The sequence below is a fragment of the Rissa tridactyla genome, chromosome 3, assembly GCF_028500815.1.
Source record: "Rissa tridactyla isolate bRisTri1 chromosome 3, bRisTri1.patW.cur.20221130, whole genome shotgun sequence".
Classification (NCBI taxonomy): domain Eukaryota; kingdom Metazoa; phylum Chordata; class Aves; order Charadriiformes; family Laridae; genus Rissa; species Rissa tridactyla.
Window position 1 is genome coordinate 31,704,373 of NC_071468.1, and position 20,566 is coordinate 31,724,938.

The 20,566-nt window shown below is 44.1% G+C and overlaps 2 protein-coding genes across 3 annotated transcripts in view; one reads left to right on the forward strand and one right to left on the reverse strand.

Annotated features, from left to right (window-relative positions):
- The window catches only part of RBKS (ribokinase), a 69,653-nt gene extending 55,712 nt beyond the window's left edge, over positions 1 to 13,941 (forward strand). For both annotated transcript variants that reach the window (XM_054196547.1, XM_054196548.1), the window contains one exon: positions 12,682 to 13,941. In XM_054196547.1, the coding sequence (XP_054052522.1) occupies positions 12,682 to 12,855 (174 nt within the window). In that variant the 3' untranslated portion in view covers positions 12,856 to 13,941. The remainder of the gene's footprint in view (positions 1 to 12,681) is intronic.
- On the reverse strand, positions 13,865 to 20,546 carry MRPL33 (mitochondrial ribosomal protein L33). Its single transcript, XM_054196549.1, has 4 exons — positions 20,418 to 20,546; positions 19,172 to 19,190; positions 16,396 to 16,502; positions 13,865 to 14,180 (listed from the first exon to the last, which is right to left on the reverse strand). The coding sequence occupies exons 1-4, from the start codon at positions 20,437 to 20,439 to the stop codon at positions 14,131 to 14,133; spliced, it is 198 nt and encodes a 65-aa protein (XP_054052524.1). The 5' UTR covers positions 20,440 to 20,546; the 3' UTR covers positions 13,865 to 14,130.
- Between the last annotated feature and the right edge of the window lie 20 nt (positions 20,547 to 20,566).

Below are 20,566 nucleotides of genomic sequence, written 5' to 3' on the forward strand. Positions count from 1 at the left end.
TCAGGCAAACAACTTATCTATCAGTGGGGTTTATTGACACACCAACACAGAGTAATTATGCCCAGAGCTCCCATTAACATCCCACAAAACGACAGCATAATAGCTTCCTTTCTTTAACATGCAACCAAAATAGGTTAATAAATAAGTTTAGTTCCAGTCATAGCCCACTTTCTGACTTGGCCTTCTGCATTCCCGCTTTTACGAATATGGAATCCATTGAATTTTGGAACAGCAAAACCATGAGGAATAAGTTAATCTGCCAGACACTCCAATCAGCAATCTGCACTGTAAATCTATTTAAAGCTGTGTCTATTATGTTCTGAAGTTCAGCTGAACTGTGAAAGGGCACATGACTGAAATCACGGCATTTGAGTTGACTCACAGTTAAGTGTAGATGGGAATTGCTCGGCTCATCATAAGTTTCTGCTTTTGATTCAGGCCTTCTAAAGGCACTTCAGTTTTTGAAGGCTTGGTCGGTGGCCTAAGTGTGTACAGGTATCCAGTGACGAGAGGAATTCCAAGAGTTGCATCCCTCTGCATTGGCAGTCAACTGAAAAAAGGTGGAGCAAACTGGATGCACCCTCTTTCTCCTTTGAGAACAAAAAGCTATATCCCCATTTTACAGATAGGATAAATGGAACAAAAATGTTAGCGATGAGGTGCTCTGAAGCGCTAGCTAAAAATGTCCTGCTCCAAGTTACATAGGGAGTTGGGGTGATATAGCCAAAAATGAAACACGGGCATATATTGTCCCATGCTACTCTTAACTTCTAGACAACATTGTTATGGAAGGAAACACTGTTTATCTGCCTAGTAACTGTCTATTTTAATCTGTAAGAACAAACAATGTAAACAAAATGAGCAAACAGAAGCAGGCTTGTACAGAACAATTTGCAGTCTTGTTTTCCAGTGGAAGATTCCACAGACCACCCAGGCTTTGCTCTAGTCCTTTTCTCAACCTCGGAGCATCTAATTAAATCCCTCTCCATTCCTGACTCTAAGTGGAAGAGAGCCTACAGTCCTGTACAGTTTCTTTCCAGATGGAAATGCATAATTTAACAGAGATACAGCTGACAGGGAGAAGTGGGCCCAAAGCAGTATTAGCATTTGCCACAAATTGCATTAAATTACAAGAGGATACTTAATGAAGATGTAAAATAAAAAGAAGATTAAAGCCAATATTTAGTTTTATAGACTCCTTCTAAGATGGCACAATGCCAGGCAAGAAAAACCTCATAGTAAAACTGAATTTCTGCCTCAATTACTTTAGCGATACCAAGAATTGTTTGGTTTTGCCACACGCCATTAGTATCAGGTCATGACATTTTGTCCCATTGCATCCAACAGCTTTGTTCCATGTACATGTGTACATATATGTCAAGTTGCTCAGCACCTTACATTATTTACTACTTCCGTACTCACAACACGAGGTAAAGCATATTCTTACCGCTGTTTTGTAGATGGGGAACAAAAGCACACAGGGACTGGCTTGTCAGTGGCAAAAGAACCTGCTTCCCATGATAAAACCATAACTTCTTCTCTGTGCTTCTCTTCAAAGGGAATTAGGCCCAGAGGAAAAACTTCATCAGGATATCAGCTGTCTCATTTTTAGAACTGGACATCATTGTAGGTGTCCACGTAAATGAGAAAGTACATATCAGTGCAGAGTTGTTTTGCACTGGATGCTCCTCGAAGAGGCTGTAAGGGGTTTGTGGAAATGTGCTGTGAGGACAGGTGCTTTGGCTCCACTACTGTCAGACTGAGAAATATTCCAGTTTGGAAGTTAACCCACTTGATTGGTCTGGACAGAAAAAAGTAGGGACGCTGGCAGCATTTATGCACCAACTCAAATGTTTCCTTTGGAAGCCAGAACACGTGAAGGATACAGCATCCAACACCTGGGCTTGAGGCAACAGTCTGATGAGGTCTAGGGAAGCTGAGTTCAGAAATATCTTAAAGCTGTCTTTGTGCCATCTCACTTCTAGGGTGCTTTAATAAATGAAACAATGGTATAATTTATACAGGTTGAGAGCAGACTAGGAAATCACCCTTTTCTTGCTTCTCTTGGACTAACTATGGCTTGCAACGCAAGTCAAAATCGTTGCAGCAGAACGCGGTGCATCCCTTTTCTTGATTTGCCCTTCTCCCCTTGTCTTCGTGATGAAGCCAGCACAGGGTCTCCACCAAGAGGATGGTCAGTCCTGGTGTGTATCTCACCCTGTGTTCGGAGCAGATATTGGGCTACCAATGCATGCACACAAGACAATGTCAGTTGTAATGGTGCATAGCACTCTAGGGTATCTAAGTTGCACAAAGGGTGGAGAGGAAGGAAGACCAACTGTGTGCAGCCATCCTTTCTAATTCCTGCAGTTAAAAATAAATCCTGGAAGCTGGCGCTTCTGGCACATCCAGAGCGTCACCTTCCCAAGTATCTTTTTCTGGCCTGAGCCGTAGGAAGTTGAAAATGTGATCCGCTGTGTAATAGTGCAGCATATTCTTGGCCAAATTCCTCCTCATTTTTTACCTCATGCATTTATAGTTTTTTTGCAAATGTCATATGCCTCCTTTTCTTCTTAAAGCTAGTCTCTGCAGAACCAGGTATCATGCGGGCTATTGTGGAACGTAACCTGCTCTTCTCAGTTTGTTCACATCAGTCCTGGCTATGGTGAGAGAGAAGCCAAACCTGGCTCCCGAGCCCCTTGCCTCCTTAGTTACCCAGAAATGCCAATTGCGGTAATGTTGATATTGAACTAAGACCTGATTTCACCCAAAAAAGTTTTCATTGCCAAGTAATTTTGGTCACTACAGAAACCAGAAAGGTTTGTGTTGGATCGGTGATATTGCATAATTAGGTTTGCAAAAGAACAAGAACAGAGAAATGAGAATAGTGGGGAAATCAGGCTTCTTGCTTTTGCAAGTTCTAACCACAGAAAATGCCAGAAGTTTTATTTCTTATCAAGAATAAAGGAGTTAATCTTTAGTTGCCTGTCCCCTGTTCAGAATATATTTTACAGCTTCAACTAGACAAATGGAAAGAAGCTAAACCCGTAAGTTTTGGTGATTGATGGCAGTAACCTATAGGAATGCCTTTAATGGTCAGTTTGCAGTTGAGCATAATGATTTTGTCTCTTTTCTCCGGGTTTTGGTTTGTGTCTGTGTGTGTTGAAATAGACATACAGATATAAAACCAGCTATTCTAGAACAACTTAGCTGTAGAAAAGCAGGTTCCCAAATTCTGGTAGCAATGTTTGTCAACTGTCCAAATGGCTATAAGGAGTATTGGATTTATTCATTTCAAAGCACAAATAGACACAGAAATACAGGGGAAAGGTAAGGAAAGTCTCTAGAAGTTTGTTCCTCGTTACTGGTGTCTGTGATTTTGTTACTGAAATCATTAAGCAGGCGGTATGTTTGTTGGAAAGATCCATTTTACAGGGAATCCCGCAGAGAATGCCTTTCTGTCAGCAGCAGTGCCTTGGTGCTCACCTACTGCTGAAGACGATGGGCGAGGTGCAGGAGACCTGGTCTCTGCACACCTGCCCCACAGGTTAAGGACAACAGAATGGGTGGGTAGCAGAGAACGGTATTCTAGAGCAGAGCAGCAGTTCCGGCTTGTAGGTCACATCTTGCTGAACTCAGAGAGAGGAGCTACAACCCGAGTAACTCATCAAAAAGATTAGACAAACTCAGTAGGAAAAAGAATGCAGGGAGCTGGCAAGAGGACAATGCTAGAGTGAGCTCAGACAAAAAAAAAAAAAACTCCTGAAGTTTGATGGTTTTTTTTTCCCTCCAGGATATGTAGTTCAGAGGTAGGCGGGAGCAGTGGCCAGCCAACAAAGGCTAGATACTGTGGTTTTGAAAGAGGCATTCGAGCATATGGAGCTTTCGTGCAAAAAAAGAATGTTTTTTTGATCAATTCCAGGCGAGATGGCAGTTGTGTCATTCTGAGTGCATCTCGTCAGATTAGATGGGATCACTGAGAGTCTTTTGGCATTTTCAGTCTGAGAGGAAAAAAACACATGTGGCTAGTGAAATTGCCCAGCGAGGAGATTTCCCCCTTCTGACTTGGCTGGTAGAGTAGGGGGTCCTGAAGCCATGTCAGCCCCTGATGTGATACTAGGTAACACAGTCGGTGACAATTTGGCCAGTTCTCTCCTGGTTGGGGAGCTCATTGTTTGGAAGGGAAACCCACTGCCAGTATTTGCGGTGTACTATCAGAATAACATGATGTATTCTGGGCAGGGCTTGGGCTCTGGTTTTGTGTGTTCATTAAATGACATTTGTGAAGTAACACATAAGCGTAAGCTTTATTAGGAAGAAGTTGCAAGTTGGCATGAGTGTGCCATGAATAATGAAGGGAGTGAAGTACTTCTCAAGGAAGTGAGATAAGCGAACCTTTTTGATTAGAGTAGGAGAGTAGCTGCATGTTGTTAAGGCTTGATAAACCAGTTGGAGAAGTACAAATCAACCTTCTGAGGAGCTGCTATATTTAGCGCCGAGTTTCAACCATGACTGATTCCGTGCAAGTTCAAACTTTGGGAAAGGAAGATACAGCTCCTACAGCATGTTCAACTGAAAGTCCGTCTTATTTCTGTTGGCGGCGATGTCTGCCTGCTTCCCTGTTGTTGACACGTCTTGGTATATACGCTGTTCTTTGCAAGAGCATCACTGGAGAGTTTTATATTGAACTGAGGTGTAATGAGAGTTTTCCAGTACTGGGGTTTGTATGTCATAAGTTTTCTATAGGCACTCCAACAAAAAAACAAGTGTGGAGGGTTTCCTCTGCTGGCTTTGAGTTTCTCTGTGAGGTATGAACTTTCAGATCAAATGAAAAGAGATCACAGTTCATAGCTCAAGTGTGAAACCAGAGACGAAGCAGGTACCAAGGCAAAAGCTAACTGAAGCTTAAACTGAAAATTTACACTGAAGTGTATCCTAAATTGAAATATTCCTTGCCAAAATGTCTATCATTCTGGTAGCATAGGAGTTGGAGTAGTGGTGAATTGTTTGGTTGACGGGAATCTCACAGGTTCAGCAACATGGATCTGTTGTTTTCAGAACGGCATGCGGAGTTCCTGGTTCAGTGCTCTTACTCCATTGTGTAAGAAAGAAAGAAATTTATCACCTCTCGTTCATGCTATCTGGAGTTGAAAGGAGTTTATATGAGCATCATCACACTGAATTGTTTCGATGATTCAGAAAACAGAGTGCTCCCTGTGGGTGAGTACTTTGTTGGCTTTCTGGGGTTAGTCTATAACACAGAATAACTTTCTTCCCTGGTGCTGAGTGGCATACCGGAATATTACTACCTGGCAGAACGAAGCTCTCCCGTGCTTCCTCCCAGATTTCATCAGTGTGCACTAAGAGAAAGCAACCACCGACAGACATCTTGCAGTAGTTTTCTTGGGAACAGGGAGGCAGGGGCTCCTCTGTTCTTATCCTGACCAAGAGTCTAGCAGAGCTGTGGGCAACTCGTGGAGGTCCGCTTACTAATTTTGGATACCTCCATTTTGGGGTTCCCAAGCTGCGCCGCATTTTTGAAGGGTGGGTAGCTCATGTGACTCCCATTAAAGTCCGTGCAGGATCAGGAGCTCTTGATTCAGCCCACAGATGTCTCAAAGTGGGTGTTCTTAACATTCTTGATCTTAAGTTGGGTTCATTTCCCGTCGTGAAATGAGAGCACTATTACCTGCCTTCAAAACAGATGCTGTACAGGGGCTTTGAAGTGTAAAGCAGGACTGTGTGATATTGCCAGATCTCTAGATACTTTCAGCTGTGCTTTTTAGATGACATAAAAATTAAAAATTGCAGAGTTGTGAATGTTGTATGTTTTATTTCCAACATTTACCACAAACCAGATAACTTTTCAGGGGAATTCAGGCATCTGTAATGCTGGTGGCTGATGTTTTTAGAAACAGTGAATAACAATGTAGTAGGATGTTTCAGAAAGGAAAGAAAACGCACGCAGGAGGCCTTGTATCGAGATTAATCTCTCAGGAATGCAGGGGGTTAACGGTCAGGCTGATTAATCACTGTTAATGAACCATCAGGAAATCTGTCAGGAAGTGGGTAAAAATTCCTGATGGCTGATGTGAAGCATTGTGTGGTGTGCTTTGGTTTTGATGTTTCCCAACTGATAGCCTACAGTGAGTGTAGTTCAGTTACCTCTAAGTTCTCAAGACATGTGAGGGACCAGATGACCCGCTGCCCTTGTTCAGCTTGAGTAAGTGAGCGAGACGTTTTCCCCATGCGTGGCTGTGCAAGTACGATGCAACATAAATGCAAGAAAGTCGGGGATTGCTCCTTCCCACGGCTTCCCAGAACAGAGTCTGGAAAAGATAAAGAAAGGAATCGTGATCGTTCTCTCATTCCTCTGGTCCGAGCCCACAGGGTACAGGGGGAAGAGTGGAGCAGGCGGCTTTCCCTGTGTGAACAAGGAGCCAGAGTATTAGGACTTGGATACACAACTGAGTTAATGAATTGCCTGGTGTTGACCGAGGGTGAGGTTTCACAGTTGGCTTAAGCTGATCCAAGATTGTGCTGCTGCTGAAAGGAGTGTTTTTAACCTCTCCCTCCTCTGAATTGGACGGACTGGCTATCGTGTGGTAATACAGCAGGTTGCTGGTCTAGGTGGAAACTCATGTTTCTTGGTCAGTGTTGGCTGGCTTAGTCTTCAGACAGATCGGAGAACTGATCTGCCTGACTGCTTGGCCGCACGAGCGCTAGATCTGATGTAGGGGAGGGCGTGGGAACATGAGACAAGGATAAAAACATGAGTGGGGACTGAGCCTTTCAGCAGTAACATAACCATGGATTGGCTTAAGCCTATTATGAAACTGCAGTCTGAATCACTGGAATTAGGAGTGCACTGTCAACCTACAGGGAATGCAAATTAAAATGTGTTAGCTTACACCTCCCGCCGTTGTTAAACGGTGGCTGAATGCAGCCATTCTGCACGTGGCAGGGAGGAAGGAGCGTATGGCAGGGCAGCAGCATAACAGTTTGCCGTGACTTGGTCTGGAGCCTGCAGACCATGTCAGGCAGCGTCGGTGGGTGTTTGGGGAAGGCAGAGGGGAAGAAGAAAGGCACAGCCAAGCACCGCTACCATGGATTCTCTCTATATATTTTCTTTTGGCTTAGGGTAACATGTTCTAGCGTGTCTTCGTGACAAGACTGCAGAAGCGCTCAGTTACCAGAGCGCAGATTAAGCGCAGTAATGCAGCTGTGGATCCAGACCCTGAAGGTCTGGGGCACAGTGTGCTTCTCCTAGTACTTCTCCTTTATCTTTAACCCAACTAGCTTTGCAGTGCTCTCTAGTCTGCACCAAAAGCCTAACTTAGACCTAAAAAGGCAAGCGCTGCTGTTTGTTTTGAGTTCATTTGGTTTTTATTGCAAAATTTGATAGTTCCATGTTAAGGACTTTTTATCATTTTTTTCTGGCTCAAAACTCCATGCATCGATATAGGAATAACTGTGCTAGTGGAAACTCTTGTTGTAATTTTCAAATATTTCAGGTTTTAGAGGTTTGCGTCCACAGGTCTGCTCCTGTAAGCACAGCTGTGAGAGCCCCACCAGTATCCGTGGGTGCCTTACAAAGATGGCAATCCTTCAACCTTGGACACCATGGGAGTAGTCACCCTTGTTGGGCCTTGAGCTTAGGAAATAGTTTGAAGACAGTCAAATTAGTTTACTTTCAGGAGAGTTTCAAGATAGCGGAGTTCGTTTAATTTAAAGACTGTCTTATTTCAAACTGGCAAAATACCTCTCCAGTGAAACATAAGGAAAAATGGTGATGGGGGGGATATTAACCCCCCAAAAAAATTAAAAAAAATAAATAAAAGTATTGCACAGGCAAATAAATGCAAAAGTCAAAAAACCAGCCAGTAACATTTCCAGAAATAAATCATTCTCCATCACATAGAGGATAAACATGAGCTGTTTCAGGGAGAAGGAAATCATAAAAATAAAGACCAAAAAAAAGCAAAGCTGTATAACTGATTCAGCCACTGTTACCAAGGGATATTTTACACCCCGAGCATTTCAGCTGAATTTATCTCTTAGCTGAGACATAGACCCTCTTGGCACAAGAGTGCCTGAATATATCCCGAAGGCTGGAAATGTTTCTCCAGTTCCACTAGTAACCTTTCATCAAAGCACAGCCCAGGGATTCTTGTAGGGAGACATAGGCTTTCCCCACTTAGGAGGAACGGCTAGTGAGCATCTTCGCTGACAGATATTTTTGTGTTACATAGGGCTAATTTGTAGTTTGGGTACAGCGTAGGCAGGGGTACAGCAAGGAATGTTGAGCAGATGTGACAGAGAGCGATAACATCCTTAGCATAATCCAGTATCACACGGTTACGGAGTGCTATAAATACAACAGGAATTCTCCAAGGCCCAATTCCTTCAACAGAGTGGGGCATCTCTGCATTGCCATGCATTTAGACTGCACTAAATCAGCGCAATCCTCAGGCTTCGTTTGTTTGTGCACTGCTGTGAACGCTCCTAGGAGACTATAAGCATCGTTGCAAGCAATATCGTTGATTCCACATTATAACGCAGTTTCTGACAGCTTTTGGATTGATGTTTTGATTTATTCACCAAATGAAGAATTTATCATTATAGGCGTGCCTAATGTTTCTCTTATACAACACATCATTCCTTCAAGACTTGGTAGCATGCTCTTACAATGTATTTAATGGAATGAATCCACGTAATACAACAGAGCGTACATGGACTGTGACTTCTTGAAACATCACCCGAGGAAAGTTTTCTGAGGTTGAGTAACAAGGGCAGGCTCCAGGAGCCCGAGCCCCCTCCCGCTCTTACATGGTTGCCATTACTCTCGGCCAGGAGGACAGACAGGCTAGGAGGGCGAAGGCTGGGCAAGAGGTTGCCCTAGAACAACCCTGTGAACTGTAGCTTTTGGTCGCTTGGCCTCCCAGGTTTTTTTTTGGTGAACATGTCATCTTATTGTATAAGTGAAAGGCATCCTATCATCCTATACATGATTGACTGAAAAATGCTTTACTTGCTGGAAAGACTGTTGAACAATATAGTTTCCACTTACAAAGCACTTTCCTTAAAAAGCTTCTCAGGGCAGCGTTGTACAAAAATAGTTATACTAAAGTTGTGAACCAGCTTCTGACAAATCAGGACTAACAAAAGCGAAGGTATAAATAGAAGTGTTTTTGTGGGTTTTCTCTTCTCTAGAGGCACAGAATCTCAATCAGTGCTGGACTGTAACAAACAAAAATGCCCTTTTCCAGACACACAGGAAAACAAGAACCTTCCAGACTAGTGGCACAGAATATAAATAGGTTTTCAAAATTGCTTCAAAACCATAAAACTTAGTCAAAACCATAACATTGTCATTTTAGAATGAGCCACGCCATATCAGACAAATTTTTTGATCCAATTCTTTATTTTATTTCATACAAACTAGCATCTCCCGCTTTAGAGAAAGGTTAAGCAAGTTATATTTTTATAATTATGGAATGAATTGTCTCCAGGCACTCAAGGATATGAGGATTATCTTGAAGTCTGCAATGTACTAGGATTCCTGGAAGGCAAATGCTGAAGAATGTAAAATATTACATATTCTGTGTTTGTCAGTGGGCAGAATAAATGCACCTTACCGGTCATTTTCAAAATTCATTATTTTTGCAAAGTAGGTTTGTTGTTGTTTTTTTTCCTTATAGCAGGTTTTGAAACTGATAAATGTAAAGCTGGTATTCGCTAATCCAGAGCTTGGATAATCTTGATTTTATTCTGAGCCTGTTCCTTCTTATGCTCTGTGCTGACCTTTTCTGAATCTACCAAACCCAATGTAGTTTAATCCACACTGCCAAAGAGGGAAGATCTGTTTCTCTAAGCCAAAAATAGTTCTTATTGCAGCTAACCTTGCAGCTGAATCAGTTCTGCTATTGCTCTTTAACTCATGTTTGACCAGTCATGTTTGCACAGACCAGAAGCAAGGCTGAACAGGGTATCTACATAATCAGGCTGATGCATGCCGCTGCTTTCAGTGTGGTAGCTCCTAGATTGAAAACACCATCCCCCCACCCCCCCAAAAAAACATTTATTTACCAACAACTGAATTTATGGTACCCTTGGGGTCTGTGGTAGCTGAGCTTTAGAGATACTGACTGCTTCAGTCTACGTATGGGAAGTAAGGGTTTCAGCGAGAGTTCACTGGCATCAAATCCTTCTGTATATTCTCCAGCCATCCCACAATCTTTTCTCTTGCAAAAAACCAGAAAGTACTGGGGGGCCTTTTTCCATTCTGCATGGAAGTCTGCTGTTCACCCCCTTTTCCACTTTTGTAGTCATTTAACATATTTCAGCCTCGCCAAAAGGGAGATCTGCAGCCGTCTCACAACCTCAGAGCATCACCCCCAAGCGGAGTGGCACAGTACCGCTGCAGGGAGAATGTACGTTCCACCTCGCCATCATCCAAACTAAGAGCCGGGTGATGTGCACTTAGTCTTTTTTTTCTGCGATAGCAAACAGCGCAGCAATTATTTGGGGCAGTATTTAGTTACCTCCATTAAAAAAAAAAAAACATTCAAAAAGACGGTATCTGGCTCCATGCTGCTGCCGAGTAATAGTTTATGCTATATGACACCAGATATTCTGAGTATTCCTCATTAAAATAATCTTCGGCCACTTCCACTACTCAGTGATCACTGTATGAGAAATATTTGATGTAAAAATGACAAGTTCTTCCTGCTGGAGCTCCAGCATAACAGATCTGCTTGCTGAAATTCTACCTCTGTCTGTAACAGCAGCGCCAAAATAGCTTTAATAATTAATCATGCGCCGATTAGATTATAAGCTCTGAGACGGGCCGGAGATTTTTGTATTATGCATCAGACAAAAGACACTGGCAATGCTTAACTAGCAGTCACCTGCTCCTGCTCCACCTGCCATTGTGGGAGCACTCTGGAAACCAGAAGAAAGACAAAGGCCCAACAGAAATTGATAAAAACCTTCACCTGCCCCTGGTATGTTCAGGAATACAGAACTGTTGAAACAGGTGCTGCTACAGCTGCATGCCGGGGTACGGCTTAATTAACATGTACTTTGCCAGGCGACGCTTTCCATCCTACCCCCACTGTGAAGGCGATGGAAGACAGCGTCCAAACTTCAGGCTTAGCGAGAGTTAAGCAGGGAGTTTCCCGACTGGCAACACCAGTGCAAACAGCTGCTGTGGCAAGGCCCGGCAAGGGAGAGGAGGCACGGCCAGGGCACCCGTATGCTGCGCTCACCCCCTTTAGGCTTCCCTTGCAATGGCCACGCTGCTCTGCCCGGCCAGTTGCTTGTTACAGATCTCTGTGGAAATGGTATTTTTTTGCCGGAATGATATTATATGCAGCTGATTTTAGGGTAAATAGGAGTTTAACGCTGAGAAGCACTAGAACTCAAAATTGGAAAATTACTTCCTAGCCTTAACTTCCAGTTAGAAATTTTGCTCGGCTATTTTAACTAACTTTTTTCCAGGCCTTTTGCTCCTGTCCCATGACTCTTGGGGCCTATTTATTACAAGTTCAGAGGTAAAACCCCTCAGGGGAGGTAATCCATATGCTGGTTCTTAAATTAAGTACGATATTAGCAGTGTGTCCAGTGTAACACTTTTACTGATATAAAAGTATGATTAAAAAAAGGGGACCTTAGAACCAGTTTTACGGTATCAACAAGAATTGTTATCAGTCCAGCCTTAGAAATCAAGCCAGTTTTAGGGGAGGAGGGGGAAGGGACACTGTGGAATGTAGTGAGCAAATCAAATTAAAAATGATTCATTTTGCCAGTTGCTGAGGACACTCAACAGTTACTCGGGAGCACTCAGGAGGCGAACAGTTGTTATCCCCTGCTGATCGGAGGAGATCTAGTGGTCTCTGGGTTAGAGGGTCAGAGCAAGCCGGGACACAGCCAGTGCCCGCCCGGAGATGGCACGTTCCCTGTTTGCTAAGGGCTCGCAGAGCATCAGGCAGCTCTCCTGGGAGAGACAGCCTGGGGTCGGGTAACTCAAGAGGGCCAGAGCTCCAGGTGAATGCCACTGTCCTCTGCCCCCCCCGCAGTCAAACTCAGCAGAGGCAGCAAAGCTTGTTGCAAGGGTGGTTTATGCGACAGACATAGCATAGACCTTCGTTAGTGGGACCTTTTTAATGAACAACAGCTAAGTTCTGGAGGCATCAAAATGTATCGTTCTGCAATTAGGAATTTACAGACGCCACAAGCCACACGGCTTATTTTTTTTCCCCTTTTCTCTGTCCCTTCTACCACTGCCCTTTATGAAAAACAGAAGTTAAATGAGAGAAAAATAGCTTTAATGAAATGTTCAGGTTGAGAAATCAAAATTGGACACTCCAACAACAGGAAGTTTCAAAAGCAATGTCTATAACAGCGTGTTGCTGAACTGTAGCTGCTTTTCTTTTTTTCCTTTAAGTTTAAGCCATATTATAATGCATACCTTGAGTCAAGCGCTGGGCACAAAGGTTGTATCATGCCATTAGTTTAACATGGCAGAATTTCCCAGGAATACAAAAGTGAATTGAACTCAACCCCTGAACAATTTCCTGACTCCTGCAATCAGTGCTGCAACTTTCGTCTTTCCAGTAAACGCATCTGAATCGTTTCCCTGTGCAAATATGCTTAAACTTCTTTGTTATTTTATTCTAGGGAGCTGGAGACAGTTTTGTGGGAGCACTGGCCTTCTACCTGGCTTACTATCCCAAGTTAGCCATGGAGGAAATGATCAGGAAGTCTAACTGCGTCGCATCAGTGAGCGTCCAGGCATCAGGGACACAATCTTCATATCCTTACAGGAAGGACTTGCCTCAGGACCTTTTCTAATTGACATTGTCTAGCTCAATGTACTGATTTTATCTTATCCCAGACAGCATTATTCTCCTGACTGCACCGAGGTTCTCCTCTGCTGACTGGAAAGACCAGGAAAGTCTCTTTGCTTCTTATTTGAGGAATCCTGTTAGTTCGTGTTCTACAACAGTATGATGGGGCAGTGGGTCTTTCAAACGCAGCACGGCAGGTCTCTCTGGCCCCGCACACAGCCACTGGGCTCGTGGCCATCCCACCCAATGCGCTACACTGAACTACACAAAGTTTACAGCAAAACATCTGGAGGCTATTGGGCTCCTGGTGATATTTTACCTTGATTTTAATCAGAACTTCTGATGTGCCACGCCAGCACGTGAAGCTGAGCGTTAGCTTTGAGATTGCAACTTCAGCCCTTGGCTGCAGCCACCAAGGCCAGCGTCTGGCTCATAACAAAGCACCGTACCTCCAGCCCCCCAGCCCATCTGTTCCCCTGTGCCTCAGATGCGGGCTGCGGCGCTGCCCTCTGCCACACTGTGGAAGGTCCCTCAAACCACAAAGAGGACAAGAGTGCTACTGAGGTAGACTTTGAAAAATGTTTCTAGCCATATGGCTCTAAACATAGGTGAGCTAATTAAAGAAAATCTTCCACAAGTATCAGAGAACTCTGGCCCTGTGCTTTCTTCATGCTTGACAAAAATCCAGGAGTGAAAAATCCATCCTACTTACCTGACTGAAAATAACATAGACCTGTAGCCATAGTCACAGCTTATCCAAAAGCTCATCTCATTTCACCAGGTTCCCGTTGCTTCTTCCTTTCCTAGGAAGGAGCTGGTGCAACACTACCCCTCCAAGGAATGACACCAATTTGTGGTAACTACTGTTGAATCTGTGGCTGGTAGGTTAGAAAAACTTGCAATCCTGCCATTGAATTCCTGCTGTGGAAAATGTTAATTTTTATTGCCTTATAAAACAATAGTTCCTTTGAAGATTACAGCCTCTTTCACAATGGAAAACACAGACAATGGGATTTGCTATTTAATTTTTTTTTAATTGAGTACTGTAAAAATAACTCAAAAGATAAATAAATGTTACTGTGATGATCTATGTCCAGACATTAAGAATTTTCTCTCTCTACATTGTTTTATTCACAATGGCCTTCAAATCACAGGAGACGGTGATCCCAGTTCATTTCCTCTCTTTTCAGCCCATGTTGCTCGATTTCTGAATCAGCATTCACCCTGTCCTCCCCCCAAACTGTCCTCTCCTCATGCATAAATCAAGTCCAGTCATTGTTCAGATAGAGCGGATTTTTCTCTTCTCTGTGAAGAGGACACGTTGTTTTGCTATAGGGAAAAAAAAAGAATCTGTTAAAAAGCCTGAAGTGTTAAGATGCAATTCAACAAGCCTACATCCCCTTCTCCTGGCTGCCTTCGCTGCTTAGATGAGCGTGGAGCAACTGACTGGCACGGTGCTGCTGTTAAACAGCTCTTGAAGGAGTTTAGTAGTGCTTTCACTTTACCACATGCAATTTTTAGTTCTTAAGAGGTCCGTTTTACCTCTGTGAAAATAAGTATCAGGATTTGAGTGGCTGAAAACATTCAACAGCTGCTCTGTGTGACTATTCTGAGTCACAGCTACTCGATGCAGGGACAAAAATAGGTTCTTACTGCTTTCTACTACTCTTCAACTTCAGAGCCCAAACAACTACAGATGATGAGCTGGATCTAGTCAGTCTCACAGACTGACTGCAAAGTTAACGAAGCGTCCTGTGGATCTCTCAATGAGGCACAAACTGACCCTGCCTCCAACACCTGATTTTAGCAAAGTCAGTTCAGCTACGGGTTAAGCATAGCCAATGCACTACTAAAAAAAAATAATAAAAAAAAAAATAAAATCAAAGCAAAGCTTTACAATGCCCTTTGAAAGGCACCACTGTTCCGCTAGAACTTCATCATATGAATTCCTTTGAAAGCTACGCAAGAGCAATTCACACAATAACAAAATCTCTTCTTCCACATAAAAGTTTCGCTTTAAGAAATGCTGCAACTTAGTAACGCATTCTGTTGCTGCAGTTAGGAGGTAGTGAAACTTGGGCACCACTGCCACTACTTCACTAAAAAGATTCATTCTGTGGAGGTCCCAGGTTTTTGAGAAGTACAAAACATAAGGTGAAAATGCATGCCAAGTGAAAATGCTTCCTAACATATTCCTGATGTGAGTTGGTATCTAGACTCAAATTTACTTCCCTTCACACATGCAGCACTTTCTCACATCAATTTCTCACTTGTGTTCTACTACAGGCTACAAAGATCAGAGCTTTTTTTCCTAATTACTTCCAATTTCGTACTTCAACAACCTACTACATGTTCTGCGACAGAAGCTCTACTTAGCCTGAGCTCTCCACTCTCTTTGCATTTCCTACAAGTTGCGAAGCTTCTGGAGGATCACTTTGCACAATGTTTCGATGCAGTAATTTAAACTTTTCTTATTCAAGAAAATAATGCCGGTGATCTCTGATTCCCCTTCTGTATGGAATTGAGAAGGAGAGCCACAACCTCTGTCAGCGTGAGTGCTTTGATTAGAGCATACTGCTGCTCTGGTGGTTTCTCTCACCTGCCATAAAGCTCCTGTACCGTTAGATCTGAGTATGAAAAGGTTAGTCATCTAACAAGAACACAAAATTATAAGAACATATAAGCTTGAACCACATAACTACTGGCCATGCATGATGTTATCTACTTAGAGCTGCTTAACACATTTCTTCATTCTATAGATTTAAATACGTGGTTTTTGCATTCACTCCACCATGCTATTTCTAGCATGGTCTTGTTTAAATTCTAAGTTTCCCCAAATTCAGCTTTTTAACATAAAATTAAGCTTTTTAATGTTAACTACAGACTAGTTCCTGCCCCAGAAACTTCAGCTCTTAGTCACCTTTCAAAAGCTTGGTGAGCAAAATGCAGTTTGACAAGTGCTATAACCCCCCCAAAAAATCAGATTCTTAAACTGAGAAAATCTGCAAGGACCAGAGGAACATAAAAGAACCCACAAACTGTCATCTGGAGAATGGCATCATTTGTGGAGGAGGAGGACCTTGTGTTTATTTCTTTAAAAGAAAGAGTCCATTTTGTAAGTGATGGTTAAAATTTATTGTCTAGAGCACCCATGGCAGCTTAACAGAACATTTCTATTGATGCATACTTCGTGGCTGCTTGTTGGAGGTAGCACAGTCTAGCAAACCACACAAAGAAACAGAGTGAAAGAACTCCTGTGTCACTTTGCTTTGCCACTGACATGTGGCATGGCTGTCATCAAAGACTCTGATGTGTCAGGCAAGTCATTACTTTGTTTCGCTACCACAATCTGTAAAATGAGGGTAAGGTTTACTTCCCACTGGAATGTCATGAAGAACAGCAACTGTACAATCATCTGAGTATGAAACATGTTATGACATATTCTGCTTAGATGGGAAAAATCCTGTTATATTCAAATCTTTTGCCCCCCACAATCTGAGAAGCTTATACAAAGCAGGCTGACTTCTTCCCTAAGCTCTCTTACCAATGGGATCATATCTCAGCAGGACCAGTTTTTCCTGCAGTCGGAGTCTCCTGATGTTGAAACAGAAGCCTGTCTCGGCTGCACTTTTCATCCTCACCAGAATGTACCTAAAGGCACAAGAAATGTCTCTGTGTCAGTGCACAGGCACACAGCAACGGCCCACCATGTGTCTGCCAGGGCACGGCCAAACAGACAAGCTTTTAGCATAAACAACTTGGCAGAATCACAAAAGATAGTGCCTTTCAATTTCATGATGTTCTGGATGGGAGCATCAATACTATATGTTAAATTTCTAACACAGACACAGAGCCCACTATAAACCATAAACTCCAGCATCAAGTTTAAGTAAATAACTCCTAAACAGAATACAAGCTCAGAGAGAAGTAGCTCCTCCACAAAACTGTGAGGGGATAGGAAGAAAAACAGAAAAGAAAGAAAGAAAGGGGGGGGGGGAAGAATCAGCATACAATTGAGTCACTACGGCTGAAAAGATAATGGCAAGCGAGGAAGGATGACAGGAGTTAAAGATGTTCAGGCTGTTGATAACATTGTATCACAGACTATCACTTCCACAGGCAGAGAGGAACCCCAGCAGATAGGATGGAACAAGAGGCATGCAAAAGGAGAAGCAAGGCCCCTTGGCACTGTCTCACTGTCTGTCCCACTAGAGATACAGGGCTTGATGTTAACCCAGCCATGGGAAGCCCCTCCCCTCCAGTGGGCTCCCGGTTTGTGGGGTGGACTGGCAGCAGCTGCGGTGTCCCTGGGAGCTGGGCAAGCCAGGACACTGAGAAAGCTGACACCACCCCCCTGACCCTGGAAGTATGCTGAGATCTGTGCAACTTCCCAGACACAGGGCACCTTCTGAAGTTTCAAAAGAAAGGTCAAGCCCTTTAACCAGTCTGCAAATTACATCTTTCTCTTCCATTACAATAAAGAGATGGATACATCTCTGCACATGGGAATTCAATTCATTTTCCTTGATTTTCCTGCTTCTAATACAAAATGGTCCGTCAAAATTAACCTTGAAGAGGCATCCATTCTTCCTCACTGGTGCAGCTCTGACCAGTGTACTTCATTGTGCTCTCCCTTTTCAGCTTTGCAATCTAATTTACTGTTGAGTTCAAAATAAACAGAAAAACAATAGATTCCTGCAGACCAACCAACCAAGCGTAGTCTAGAGGTTATCCCCGATTACTGTCCCCCTGTTCTGTACACTACTGCAGGTGTAATGTATAGCACCAGTAACCACACAGACTCCTTCCCCTATACCTCACCCACTTCCTCAAAGCCTCTGTGCAGTTTCCCCTTTCTGGGGGAATCAGTGGTATCAGTATGACCAGGTCCTGAAATTCTTGTGCACCACATATTCTGAGGCCAAGTCCTTTCTGAAGAATACACCTTGTTCAGAAAGCTTGCTGCCCAATGAAGAAAGGTAACTAAGAGCAGAGGCAGAAAAGAACAGTGGAAAGCTATTGGGACATGGGGAGAAAACCCAAGGGTGGCACAGAAGGATATATAACATAAGGAGATAACATATTCCTGAAGTACCTGTGGGAATACAAAGAACAGAGAAAGGAAAATCAGGAATAAAAAGGAGAGGGGAGGGAAAAAACCAAATCACTACATTAACATTAGTAACACCATTTTTATAAGCTACTTTTTCACCTCGCGGAAACATCTGCTTTGTTGTGTTTGTTTCTGCGAACACATAACAGTAGAACGTGAAGACGTCAAACTGCTCTCTTCCCTGACAGGCACATACTTGGGACGTGCTTTCTTAATTTAAAACCTTGATAACTGCACAGAAATCCTGTAACAGAAGAATCTCTTCAAACCCAGCAATTGGTTGGTACTGGCTCTGTTGGGGGCTGATTCTTAAAAAACAGAAAACTTACCAAAGGCCATAGTTCCTGAGGTTGTGCAGTACCAAATATAATACATTTGCACAGAATACAACTTCTGAGAATGAGAAGACAGGAATGTATTCACAGAAACATATCGGTTTAGCCCCTTGGATTTGTCTAACTAATTTTCTTACAGATAGTATTTTGGATGCAAGTCATTCTCTCCACATGATCTTGTCTCCTTGCATCCACACTGTAAGACTACTGGTGTGCTGAAAGTAGTTATTCCTTCCTTTCCAACTCTTAACACACATCAGCTTTCTTTACAGGTCAAAAGACTGTGACTAATTTTCTTTCAGTGCCCACTACCACCTCGGCTGAGCTGAACTATAGGGCAAATCAAGAGGCCCAGAGCACTGACTGCACCCTGTCCACTCCTCATGTATCAACGTGCTACAAGCGTGAAGCATTCTGCATGCTGCCTATGAGAAAGGTTCACAGCACCTACCCAAAGCCCATCCCACAGACAGCAAAGACCTACTCTGTACCTCAGCTTGCCCTCCTCGGCTAAAAAAATATGAAAGGTAGACAAGAGGAAGATTATGTGGGTAGTTTATAGCCTCTCTTTAATCATAAAGCACGGAAGCATGCTTCTCCTACGCAGGGCTCTTTGGATATTACAGCTCAGCTCAACGCGACAACCCATAAGACAAAACCTGCCTTTGCTACATTTTTAGAACCTAGTGGGATTTCCACACCATTCTGTACCTACCTGTGAACAGACACACATGCAGAAGGACAGAGAGGACGCAGCTAGACACAAGGACTGCATATCAAAAAAGTCTAGAGAAGCCTAATATTTTGTAAAATCACTTGAAGATACGGAGTGGTAGCAGAAATCAAAAACTGGTGAGGAAAACGCCACTTACTTAGATTTGCTCTTGGCCACTGGTTTTTTGGAGCATGAAAAAGAGGAAAAAAAGAAGAAACATTATCTTTTTATCTGATTTCCCTTTTAAGCAAAATATAAAAATTAAGAGTTTTCCACTGCCTGTCTTTGCAATTGCCCCAAATAGATTGTGCAAAGAGATTTACTGTCGCAAAAAAAATGCCCCACATCCTTCCATCTATGTGCTCCCAGTTGCTTGCTCTTTCTTCCATCATACCGCCTTTACAAGTGTCTGTGCAAGCGCAGCGCCTAGCGCAACAGATTGTACTTGTTGCAGCCTCCAGATGTTTTCAACATAAAGCTTCAACGCTGAATATGAATCCACTAGACGAACACGCAGCTAAGGCAGGTATGAACTAACACTGCTGGTGAAAACTGCAGTCCCACTCTCCCCTACTTGCTCACGCCCACCCCTGCTCTGGTTCCTGCTATAGTGCCAACGCAAAGGTTTGTGTGGCCGTACAGTGAACCGGACCAGAGAGCTGTTCTTGGTTGAGGCTAACCTTCTCACATGGCTGGCTTTAGGCCCATAACCCACCACGTAGGATGAAATAGGCAGAGTTCTTTTTCTTCTGTCAGTGAATTTAAAGTAATCATAAATCTACAGCATAAATGTAAAAAAAAAAAAAAACAAAAAAACAAAATTTTTAAAAATTGCTTCTCTATATTCTGTCTGAGCAACTCTTGTTCAGGCTTTCATGAGCTTCAGGCCAGCCTCCTCTCGCACCCTGCCTTCGCCACATCCAGAGCTCACCCACATGCGTCGAAGGGCACGTTCCTCACCTCCTTCCTGCCACCGCCCCACTCTCTCCAGCAGCTTCCCGTTGAGAAAGAGCTGAAGTTTCTCGACCTCGCTTCTGAGGGCGGGCCGGTCCCACTCCTATCGCCTTCCCCCTGCCACTGGGCCTAGCGCTCTGCCTGCTGACCCCCCGCCGGCCTCTCCTGCACAACCCACCCTCCCCGGCCGCTGGCCCCCCCCCCCCGCCGGCCCCGACCCCCCCCCCCCGCCGGCCCCGTCCCCTCAAGGAAACCCGCCAGACGGCCCCAGCCTCGCGCCCTCCAACGGCTGCCCCGCCACGAGGCAGCGCGGAGCACGCCGGGAGCTGCAGGCCCCGCCGCCAGAGCAGCTGAAGGGCAGGTGGCGGCGCCGCCACCGACTCCAACGCCGCCGCCGCCCCCGCGCGCGCGAGCGCCCGCCCGGCCCCGCTCCTCCCTGCGCCGCTCACAAGCCGCCGCCGTTAGGAACATAACGCCGGTTCTCACACCACCGAGCCGCCACAGCCACTTCCGGGCCGCCCGGCAGAAGCGCTTCCGGGGCGCGGGGGCGGAGGCGAGGCCACCGCCTTCCCGCCTGGCGGGGCGGGGCCAGTGCGTG

Bases quoted from the DNA above. Each gene is read 5' to 3' on its own strand.
- MRPL33 (XM_054196549.1), bottom strand. From the start codon at position 20,439: ATGTTCCTAACGGCGGCGGCTT. The intron at 14,181-16,395 runs GTAAGAGAGCTT...TTTTCCCTATAG, and splicing joins GCTGAGATATGATCCCATTG to CAAAACAACGTGTCCTCTTC.